The sequence below is a fragment of the Aythya marila genome (assembly GCF_965140915.1).
Source record: "Aythya marila genome assembly, chromosome: 9".
In the NCBI taxonomy this organism is placed as follows: Eukaryota; Metazoa; Chordata; class Aves; order Anseriformes; family Anatidae; genus Aythya; species Aythya marila.
Genome location: NC_139050.1, coordinates 5,715,911 through 5,727,911, shown reverse-complemented (window position 1 = coordinate 5,727,911; position 12,001 = coordinate 5,715,911). Strand labels below are relative to the sequence as shown.

The 12,001-nt window shown below is 41.1% G+C and overlaps 1 protein-coding gene across 1 annotated transcript in view; it reads right to left on the bottom strand.

Moving 5' to 3' along the window:
* The window catches only part of EPHA4 (EPH receptor A4), a 95,303-nt gene that overhangs the window by 6,556 nt on the left and 76,746 nt on the right, over positions 1-12,001 (bottom strand). Inside the window, exons 10-15 of the mRNA XM_082767457.1 lie at positions 11,777-11,890; positions 11,411-11,596; positions 7,550-7,611; positions 6,798-7,007; positions 4,095-4,244; positions 1,515-1,708 (exon numbers count right to left, since the gene is read on the bottom strand). Coding sequence (XP_082623583.1) covers positions 1,515-1,708; positions 4,095-4,244; positions 6,798-7,007; positions 7,550-7,611; positions 11,411-11,596; positions 11,777-11,890 — 916 coding nt within the window. The remainder of the gene's footprint in view (positions 1-1,514; positions 1,709-4,094; positions 4,245-6,797; positions 7,008-7,549; positions 7,612-11,410; positions 11,597-11,776; positions 11,891-12,001) is intronic.

Sequence of the window (12,001 nt, the reverse complement as noted above, 5' to 3'; positions counted from 1 at the left end):
GCACTGCGTGCGTGGCGGCAGGGCTTGGTACGGCTCGCTTACACTATCTCACACAAGACCGGTGATGGCAACCTAATTATATACAATTATGCTTCACTTATAAAGTCATATATTATATTAATAAAGTTTTATGCAAATTCAAAATCCGTATTCCAAAGAAAAGAAATAAAAGCATCCAAAAACAGTCGTGCACGTGGAATGGCCTTGAACAGGTCTTGAACTTTTGCAAAATACATGTATTTACAGAAAGCACCTGTGAGCTGGAAGCAAAGCAAAATGGAGAAGGTTGATACGGCAATGCTCAGATTATCATAGCAGATCATATCGTGATTCTCACCATGTCAATTATTTAAGTCTCGAGGGCGGATACATGTTTGCCAGGCTATCACTGCAATTAGGGCTGTTTGGAATGTATCTGGTGACACTGGCCTCATGGGATTAATAATCCCTCTTCAGATAATGCTAATTGTAGGTAAGAGTCCCAAAAGGACCTGGGACTTAAAAAAAATAAAATAGCCTTTTCCAGAATGTTTTCCAGCTTCTGTTGGAGGCTGAATCTGAACCTCTCTGGCCCCTGTTATTCCTTCACTGTATCAAGAAGCTGAATTTTGTATTGCCCAACAGTCTTTTTTGCACCTTCTCTTCTTCTGAAAAATATTCTTCTCTTATCTTCCCTTTGTTTCTTCCCTGCTAAGCTTTTCTCCACAGTTGCTGTAAGCAAATTCACCTTACAAACCAAAGGCATTTAAAAAACAGAGCAAACTTGGTGTAAATTAGTTCGGCTCCTATTACTTCAGCAGTGTTTCATCAGCTCAAACAAACTGCTGATCTGTCCCAACAAAGATTTGTTGTTTCTATAACTCTGGGAGTTTCCTTCCTACTGTGCTTCTTTTGCACGCACCAGGTATACCATGCTCAGCAAACAAAACACAAAAGTAATGTGGGATCAGTGGAGACATGAAACTGGCTTTCCACAAAATTAAATTCAAATTCACATAAAAATTAATCCACACCTTCCCAATGCCCGCAAGGTGTTGGCTGTAATGCCATAATGCTCATTTGCAAATCCTACACAAATCTAGGGTTTATAAAACTTGATGATGTACTTTTCCTGCAGAAAACCACATCACTCTTGTTACCTACATTGCGTTAAGGAAACCCCTTCGAGCCCTTTTACTGGGGTGGGAGAGGGGAAGACGCCGCAAACAGGGCTTGCCCGCATCAGAACTTTTCCAGGATTTACTTTAGACTGTGTTAAAAACCTGGCCAGCGCTGGTGTGATGCAGCTCATTTGACTTTCCTTCTCACAGAGCGAGGAGAGGCTGAGGTGCCCAGCTGGGCTCGGCGGCGTGCCAGGAAGCCCTGTGCTCTCTTGCACAGCGCAGCGCCTGCTGCGCAGCCTGGCTGGGCAGGGCACGCTCTGATCCCGGAGCGGCAGCCGGGGTGACTTGCAGCTCTGCCTGTCACCTCCACTCTGCTGCCCCATACATCACCAACACAAAGGCACAGCTGACCTGGAGCTCTCGCTGCCCGTCCTCTTCAGGCTGTTGGGGTTGCGGATGAGTTTGTCCAGCATGTTGACGATCTGTCCAAATTTAGGCCTGTCGCTGCGCTCCTTCTGCCAGCAGTCTAGCATCAGCTGATGGAGAGCAATGGGGCAGTCCATTGGGGGTGGCAACCGATACCCTTCTTCAATGGCTTTAATAACCTGCAAATGGCACAATTAGGAAGACATTAGAGAACATCAGAGACTACTCACATCTACCAGCTGAGTATCATTTATCCTAGGGCAATCTGAAATATGGAAACAAATCCACGATTAAGTGAAACAATATGGAAGATTGCACTCGGACTCAAGCAGTTGGTGGTCTCAGTACTGCCATTTCTCCTCAACAGTTCAAAACTAAAAGGCTACAACATCGAAAGCAGGCATCAGATACAACACAGCAACGTACCATGAAAGAGCATCATGGGATAAAGGGAAGACAAAATAGAAAAGAAGGCAAAACTGTCCTCAATGCACAGAAAGTCGGCAAAGCAATAGATCTACAATGAATCTTCAGTTTGGGGTACATAGTTATGCTGGTGATGAACATTTTCCCATAATTTTTAGGGGACAGCAGATCATCCCCTCCTTCCTCTTCTCCTGGGCTAGCTCGTCTCTGTCAGTAATACAGGCCTGTGGAGAACTTGTTCGCTCAACACTGTGCATTTCAAAGAAACTCAGAGATAGGAACCTTTTGGTGCAACTTTACAAAGAAAGTTACTGTAGTCCAATGCAGCAGCTCACTTACGCAACTCATACTTAATAGGATCCAGAAAAACTGCAAGCTGCTGGCGTTTTGAACCCTCCAGAGACAGCTCCAGAGCTCAGCACTTTGATGGCGTGTTAGTTCTCTCAGGAGAAAGGGACATGACCAGGGCTCCATTCTGAGATGACAGGGACTTGCTGAGGAGCCTTCAGGCCTTAATCAATATGAGTTTCCTGGCAGGATTCACCAAGAGACTAAAGACCAGGAGTGCACAGGGACTGAATTGCACTAAATTCCCTCCTTCTCGTCTTGTCCAATTAGTGGCTAAAACCCACTGGGAGAACAGAGTGGGGGGAAAATGCTTGCACTATTAGCAGCTAATCAGTGACCGCAAAGTGGTTTTGACAAATTCAGGAAGTAAGAAGATCCTTTTGCCTCCTCTTTATTCAACAGACATGGAGAATAATTTCAAATCCACTTCTGCTTTGTCGTGAAAGCACGGCTTTCACTGCTGTTAAGGAGAAAAAACATGGTATGTCTACGCCAGGTACTAAAAAGGGGATGCAGAGACAGTGTTGTTGGCTTTGACTGTCCTGTTCAGACTGTTTGACATGGTCTAGCACTGCACATTTGCAGTGTGTCTCAGCCTAGTATGTCAGCTCCGTGGTTTTTGCACTGAGCTTCGCTGTGTTGTGTAGACATGCCTGATATAACTCAGACACATCTGGTGTTTTATTTTCTTGCTAAGTCTTGATGACTTCCTCTTAGCAAAGGAAGGCAAGATTGGGTGCCAGAAGAGACATTTCACATCAGAAGGAAATTAAAATTACATCCCCCTGTTTAGATTAAATGCCATCACATCTAGACACTCTTTGAAAATGTTTCGGCTCTACATAAGAAAGCAGATGACTTGTAAAATGACTTAACCACTCCCATGACCATATATATTCAGATTAACATTTTTTTCTTCCTTTGTATGTTTGCAAATTCCATGGGAAAAGTATTATGGATAATCTATGTCTCGTTTCCACTGGATTTTTTTTTTTAATTTAATAAAAAATCTATTAGCAAAAGCTCTTATTAGTATTAATACTAAATATTCTTCTGGAATAGCAGCCGTTGTGTGCGGTCCCTCTTGGAATACACTGAAGTAGTCCAGATGGTACACTTAAACAGGACATACATAATTTAAGAACGGTCATTTAGGAAAGCTGCTCTTTAATGTCCTCAGGGGGCACCTATGCAATTGTCACAAGGATGCTCTGATAATCAGAATTGGATTTTGGATGTTTTGTTTCAGATTTCCTACAAGAAATAAAATTATCTGGAAGAATTACAAGCATTCTGGGGTTTGAAGAATTAACTACTAATAGGAAACCCCATTAAATTCAAGTGTTTTTTCATATAGATTTTCAATAAACTTGAGATTTAAAATCAATATTCAACTTTTCCTTCTCTTTACAGTGTTATGATCTAATAGTTTAAACACATTCGTTTCCCTTTTCTCCACTCTCCTCTGTCCTCTGTTTTCTTTAACTGATTAATAATTTTCCTTAAAAAAAAAGAAAAGAAGAAAGATATGCGCACAAGTTAGATCCTAACTAGAGAATCCCCCATTACCTTACAGGTGACACTTGAAGTATTCAGGGAACTCTTTACTCTGGAGAGGTTCCCTGGGAAAACGAATCCACCACTCATGATAACCTTTTAAAAACCTGGAGTGTTTTATAACAGCACAGCAACAGACACAGAAACACATCAGGGAACATCTACAGAAAAAGATAAAGGTGTGGGGGAAGAAAGGGAGAGAAGAAGAAGACGAAGCCTCAGAGGGAAACTCACATCTTGATTGGACATATCCCAGTAAGGCCTCTCTCCGTAGGACATCACTTCCCACATGACGATGCCGTAGCTCCACACATCGCTCGCCGATGTAAATTTACGGTAGGCAATCGCCTCTGGTGCAGTCCACCTGATAGGGATCTTGCCACCCTGTCACAAATAAAAGAAAACGCAGGCTAGTGAGTCACTGACCCCGTCACGTGCGTGGCTGACACTGTTCCACATTGCCATTCCAAATACAAAATGGTTTCCTGTATGCAATTCCAGATTATTCTTTAAAAGGCCTTCACTTTCCCTTTTCCGTGCCATAAAACTGTCACATCCAACCAGGAGGCAATGGTGCCCATCTGTTTTCTTTAGTCACATGGAGGGGAACCAGGACATTGTTAAGTGTATTTTTATCAGTCCTCTACAAGATCTCTGCTCAGGGCTATGCCGAAGCATGAGAAAAAGCCAGGAGTTGTACGAAGTGTATTTCGGAGATTTGGTTGACAAACCAAGTAAGTATATGCTGTTAATTGCTATTTCCTTGCTCGCCTGTCTGACCTGTTTGGCCTGTTCCAGAAAGAAATGGGATTATAACCGTTTTGCTTTTCAAAAAGGTAAAATAAAGGGAGGATAAACTGCAAAGATTTATGAATACTGGGGTGTTTCCCACGGGCCATGTCCCAGCTCCTACCAGAGATGTGAGAAGGCGAGCAACCCCTGGGCTCTCCCAGTCCCACACCAGAGCAGGTTGCAGAGTTGCTTTTGGTACCGGTTGGAAAGAGCTGCCTCTTGTTACAATACTCCTTTCTACACAAGTAAGGACACTTGGGCACCTGACCCAGGCCACTGTGGTCCTGCACTGCTTTAAAAGGAGCTCTCTCCATCCTGTTTATCTGATTTTGCGTTAGCTGAGTGATCCCAGGCCACAGACTTCTCCTCTTGTTTATGCTAATATGCAAGGTGTTTTTAATTGAGCTTTTGGTTTCCTGCAGTTTCATCCGGGGAATGACTTAAGCCGAACAAAGATTTCATTTATTTTTTTCATTTGCTTTTATGCTTTTTTGATTAAGTTTATTTTGGTAATTTTTTTCCTCAGCAATCCTGTAGATAGTTTTTATCCAAAACTGAGTGTAGCATGTGCATGCTTAATGGCTTATTGTCCTAGTATCTCTCTCAAGTGTTTAACATGGACTCGTTCCAAAGCCAACTGAAATCAAAAGGGGTCCTTCTTCTGGCTCCTTTGGCCTTTGCATCAGACCCTCTGTGAATCAGTTCGCAGCAGTAAGTGCCTCATGGGGCTACAGGATGCTTTCACTTTAATGAGATGTTACTAACGGGGAGCAGAACGCACCATTCTCTTAAGAAAGGACGCTTTAAAAATTGCATTTGACTGCATCATTTCTGGTTATGAAAAAGCTCTACTCCCCCCTTCAGACACAGATGCGTAAACATTGTTTATACATGGTCATCATTCTAAAAATTGTCAATAAGCTCCTTTTATTTAGCTGCTTGAGTACAGTGGAGTTTATCCAAATTTTCCTGATCCTTCATTGCTGATACCAAATGAAGACAATACACTGTGATGCAAATTGCATTGATTCCCTCTAGTTTACTCGAGTACAAACATAATACTGTATCTGCACTCACTACATTCAAAGGGAGGCTTTTCAATCATTTCTTTCTTGTCTTTTTGTTGCCTAAACTTTGATTTCCCTGAATGCAGCTTTCCAGACCTCTGCTTCTGCTTTTTCCACTTGCCATCCTTAAAAGTGAGAAACACGAAGGTTGCCCAGCATTTAATACTATCCAAGTCTATCTTTCCCTGTAATGAATGTGAATCCATTAAAGGATGTGTGCTGGGATTAAACTGCAAAATGTGAGCGCTGCAAACAAACTCTGCGCTAGGGAGAACAGATGGAGAATGGCAGATATTTAAAAATGAAGAAAATAAGCAATTTAAAAAAGAGACTTTATAAACTGAGATTTTTTTCCACGCACATGTTAATTACAGAGGTATTGGTACAAAGGTTGGTAACAGTCGAGATGTTGTTCCGTGGCCACAAGTACTTGCATTAGCACTATTCCACATGCAGCATATTAAAATGGCTGAGCAAAATTAGTGGGATGCAGGGAAATATAGACAAAACAGGAAAGAAACAAATAAATAAACAAACAAAAAGTGAGGCAAGAGCATTTACTACCTCCAAGCTTGGGAAGGCAGGCCCAATGCTATTCCCAGCCCAAATTATTTGGAGACAAAGTTACGAGATGAGCAAAAGTTGATTTATTTACTTATTTATTTTTAACTCTTTTTTTTTGGTAGCATATCTAGACTTGCTGTACGAAACCTCACTGGGACTAGTCAGTTGCAAATAATTATGCTTATGTGTAGATATCAGAAGGAATAGAAGCCCAGGCTCTCATTTCTGGCATCAGATTCTTGTCACGCACTCCTAGCACACTGAGGAAACCAGAGGAGTACATTGGTCACAATCTCAGAGAAGAAATACTGATGTAGCCATTGATGGAGCAATAACACTACATCAATTTATAGCAGTTACGGAGTCTGGGCCAATGTTGATTTTTATGCTGTGATATAGGTTTAACTTTATGACTGAGATTATTTCAAAACAAACCATTGTCACCTCTCACACAGTCACACAAAAACATCAGGTAGGCAAGAAAATCCACTGGACGTTTTCTCTCCCTCCTTACCCGTGTGGTGTAAGCTGCCTCGGGGTCATCTTCCAAGACACGGGACATGCCAAAGTCAGACACTTTGCAGACCAAGTTGCTGTTGACTAGTATGTTTCGAGCAGCTAGATCCCGATGCACATAGCTCATGTCAGACAGGTACTTCATTCCTGAGCCAATGCCTCGAAGCATCCCTACCAACTGGATTACTGTAAATCTGCCATCATTCTTCTGCGGATGGGGAAAGGAAGAAAATCACATAGCATTAAGCTAAAAGCTACATTATTGCCATTGCTGAAATTGGCCAAGAGAATATCGCTGGATCCCCATCTTCTCTCAAATAAAATGCTATGTTATGTCCCCACTCTCCTGACTAGCGTCTATAATTCACCCGTAAAGTACAAACTTAGAGGTTTTGTCACAGCTTCCACTGATGCAGTATCTGGGTTGCTATATATCCAGCTTTAATGAGTCTATAGCATTGCAGTGCTTTCAAAAATGGAGAAAATCAAATCCGTTCCCATTAAACATGGATTATTTAAGACCCTGCTATTTTAAACATCACATTTATTCTGTATTCATCCACATTGCATTTACTCTGTGTTTTTGATAGGAACAACACCAGAAAAGAGACAGAATTTCCCAAGTACAACCATAATTTCTTTTAGAAAGCTGAATTTTCAGTATCCCTTGGCAAACCAGAACCAAAAAAGAAACCATAAGACATTTCCCAATATAAAATCTCTTTAGCTTATTATGAAGAAATCACCTACCCTGAGGAAGGCATCCAAGGAGCCGTTCTCCATGTACTCAGTTATGATCATTACCGGTTTACCTAGAGTTCACAGAAAGAAAAACACAATTTCTTGATGAACGCCAATGTTAATGGGATAAAAATGGGTTGCACATGATTTTACTGCCAAGACACCTGTCTTGCACAATCTCATTTAATTTGAAAAGCACCGAGCTTATGCCTCAGCTGTGGGGAGCAAGGGAAGAAATATTATAGGTTGGGAACATTCAAAGAGCCCCATCTGGAAGGTTAACCCTTCGTCTGACTCATTGACAAGGTCTTTAACTAAAGTGGCTCCTGGTCTCTAAGGAATACATGAATTGATAATAGAGAGCTCAGAAAAAAAGATCCGTTCAAACTTGACAAAAATCTTTACTGTAATTAAATTGCTTACAGACTAGAAAGCTTTCCTTTTCTAAAATGGAATTCATGAACGCTTTCGTCTCCCTCTCTTTCAAAAGATCAACGCTTTAGGCGAGTTAGAAGCTGTCAGCAGCTACAAGGTACTCGAAGACAAGAGTGCAAAATACAAACTGTTCCTCTCAACTTTCTCTGTCTCGAGTCTGAATCCTTTGTCTCTTGTTATTTATAAATGAGCCAAAGCCATTTGCCTCATGAATTCAACTACAGGATAAATGATTCAATGAATTGTGTCACATGAGGTAAGATGCTTCAGCAGCACTCAGCTTTCCCCTCTGCAACACAGAGAACCAAGCCTGAAGAGAAATATGATGCAACTTTGCTGACATGGGGATGCTTTCTAGGCACTCTGCTGCCTATAAATAACAGCAGATATCTAAGTAATGCTTGATGTTGCCTCAAGTGCTTTACAAAGTCATACAAAGCTGAAACTGGAAGCATTTAGGTACATACAAGTAACACTAATTATTTCAAGGGGTTCATTATGCTCCACATTCAGCATCTGGGTATTTGCAGAAAAGGATCCAGTATCACCTCCATTCTAAAAGTGAGCAATGGGAGGAGAGAAGGTCAGAGACAGAATGGCAGGAGCCCAGTGCCAAGATGAGCACTGTTAAGCCCACCTGAAGTCAGGGGATCACCTTATCATCAACACCAGGCTGGCATGGCAACCCAGCTGTTTGTTTTAGCTACTCGAACTAGCAAGTTTCTTCCTATATAAAAGGCACTGACCAAGAGAAATGCTGCTCTTGTACTTCCTGTGTCAGCTCTGAAGACAAAAACATTGTGAAAACAGAAGGGATCGACGGACACATCACAGACTGCACATAGCTCAATTCTGTCTTGGTATCACATTTCAGAACTGCTGAGCAACTGCACCAGCAAGTCTTTGCTCCAGAACAACATGGTTTGAAAACATGCAATATTTTAGCACCGAAAGTTCCCATCCTCATTTATATCTCAGTGAGTTTTTCATCAAGATGATTTTCCCTTTATTTTTCAGGGATTTCCCTTTTTGAAGCAGTCCTTTTATTCTTTTTTGGGGGTTAGAAAACAATGTACTACGAGGACTACTGATTGGTTTTACATCATTTCACTTAGACCAACTTATATGTGAGACACATCACTTATTTCACCTATCATTAATTTAGTTCATCTTTCCAGTTTCAATCTAGCCTTTGCAGGCCACTTACTGTTCCGATTCTCCTTCCCCTTTCCAACCAGTATCAAAAATCTTAGTGTTTTGGTCACAAGCAAACTGGCACGCCTCTGAAATGCCAGCCTGGCAGCTGAACCCTTTCTGATTTGCATGAACAAAGTAGGGGAGAGACAGTATGGCATAAAGCAAACTATTCTGGATGTAGGGCTTAGTGACCTTGGCTGAGTACTCGCATCCTTACGGACAGAGATGTAATAAAATAATATCCTCTCTCTAATTCACCTTTGCCAGCATTCTTTGGTAAAAAGAAAGAAAACTCCAACCAAATCTGCATGTGTCACTGTTTCATTTATCCTTTGCAACTGTGACCGGAATGCTTCCACTGAACAAATAGAGCTAAATGAGTTTTAATTAACCTTCCTCAATCAAAAGACACTATGTCAACGTAGAAAGGAAGAAAGGGAGACTCTTTCAGTGCATTAACACATAATTTCATTACTCAGGCACTTCTTTAGCAGAGAAGAGGGAAAGAGAGAGGAGAAGTTACCATCAGTGAGTCAATTATTAAAGTACTTGACTAGCAGCCAATAATGTATTCATGGTTTTTTGCTGCCTCTCTCCCCTCAACCCCCACCTACTCCACTATTTATCTCACATTTTAATTTTAAGTTTATTAAATGCATTCATTTATCACAGCATTCAGAAAACCTATGGAGAAATTGAGATAAATGTCTTCTTAAGTAGCCCTGTTTACCAAACACGCGAGCTCTGAGGTAAGCAAGCTGGCTTGCTGCAGGAGCAGTGCTCACTGTGAGCCAGGCAATGAAGCGTTCTTGGGTCAGGCTGCTACTTCCTCGGTGAAAATTTCCAATCATTTTAATTCAGTGACAACTGCATTATGCAAATGCAGACAGCCATTTATAACTGCTAAAGCCGTAATAGCTAAGGGGGTTCAAGCCTCAGTAGGTTTTCAACATAAAGATTCTCATGTTGCCTTGCTTTTACCGAGGTGCTTCAAAAATTACTGCCTGCAGCGAGCACTGTGAGCTGACCACAAACACCCCCTCTTTGTTACAGCAACAACAACACAAGAGAGACGAGAATCAGACCTGAAAAATTTAAACAGAGCATTACTTTAAATTTCAGTTTTGAGGGAGGCCTTCAGTAAACGACAGGCAAAAGAAACCCAAGCCCCTGTTTTCCCTAGCAGAATTTATTCTGAAAAGCCAACAGTGACACTCAATACAAGCCCCATCCCACAACTGTTAGAGGGGTGAGATGTCCAGAAACGTTACATGGTAGTATAAGCATACAGCTCCTGCTCTAACAGCAGCTCACAAGCTCACTGTCTGCTTTCATTTTTGCTCTTTCTGCCCTGAGAACGAACCCCTATATCCAAAGGGTCCCTTAGGATTAGCAACCAGTGTCAGGCGTTGCCAACACATCACCTAGTACGGTTGGAGTAGGGACAACAACTACATCATTTCAGTGGTGTTTCATCAAGTCAGACCCAAGTGCATCTGTCTCACAGGTGTATTTTCAGTTCAAGCCTGGAAACAGCATCCGGTAAGCTCTGTCTTTGTCTTTCTAAGGCAGGGTTCATGGCACAGTGAATGCTAACAGACTTAAACAAAAATAAATAAATAAATAAAGCAAAAAATTAATCAAACAAAACCAAAAACCAAACAAAAAAATCAGCCAGGTAATTTCTGCAAAGTGCAATTATCACACCTGTAAATCATTAAAAAAAAAAACAAATAAGAAAGTTTCATACTAAAACAGAATACTTCATTTCAAAGGCTTGCTCCTTACATCTGTGCTTTGTACCTTAAACATATGACTCCATAGTTTTGTTTTGGGATTTTTCTCCCAACTATTTTAAATTCTTTGCTCACCATCTGCTTTTGCCTATCCTGTAACAATCAGCTCAGACTAGCAAAGATGTGAAAGATGCCTGCTTGGCATAGCAAAAAGGAAAAAAACACAGTGAACCCCTGCTGTATTAATTCCCCCTACAAAATCTTGTACAAGCTGCCTACAGATAGAGTATCATTTGAAACCATAAACCCATTTATAGCTGACAACGAGATTAATGACTTGTCCCACACTGATTTCCTCCTATTAGCTATCAGTGGATCTGTTCCATCTGTCATTTCACAGGAAAGAGGGTAAAAAAACAGCAAAATAAAAGAAAAAAACACCCACAGACTTTATTTCTCAGTGACTTTTAAATTGGCCTTGTCATGAAAATGACCTACTTACATTTAGTAACTACTCCTTCTAAGTGGATGATATTGGGGTGGTCAAATTGTCCCATGATGCTGGCCTCGCTCAGGAAGTCTCTCCGTTGTTTATCAGTGTAACCAGCTTTTAGGGTCTTAATAGCAACACAGATCTCTCTTTTTCCTGGTACTTTGAGACGTCCACTGCATACTTCACCAAATTCCCCTTAAGCAAAAAGGCAAAAGAATCCATGATCATGAGCATGGAGCACATGTTTGTACTGTCAAGATGTTAAATCGGTTCATTCTGGGAAACTGTCATACAAAGATCACAGGATCCCACGTTTCCTAAAAACAAATTTTAAACTATATTTACTGCAAAAAATGCAAAAGTTCTGGCACTTACCCACACCAATAACTTTTTCAATCTTTATGCAGGAGGCATCAATTTCTTTGGCAAATTCCCTCACAGCTTGATTTGGATCCTCATATGTAAAAGGATCCACATATGTTCTAACACCTGCAAGGCAGAAATGTTTTATTTGAAGTCACTGATCTACATGCTGCTGAACACATAACATATGAGACTGAAGCCTTAATGATATACAACAGCAAAGAGAGTGCACAATAA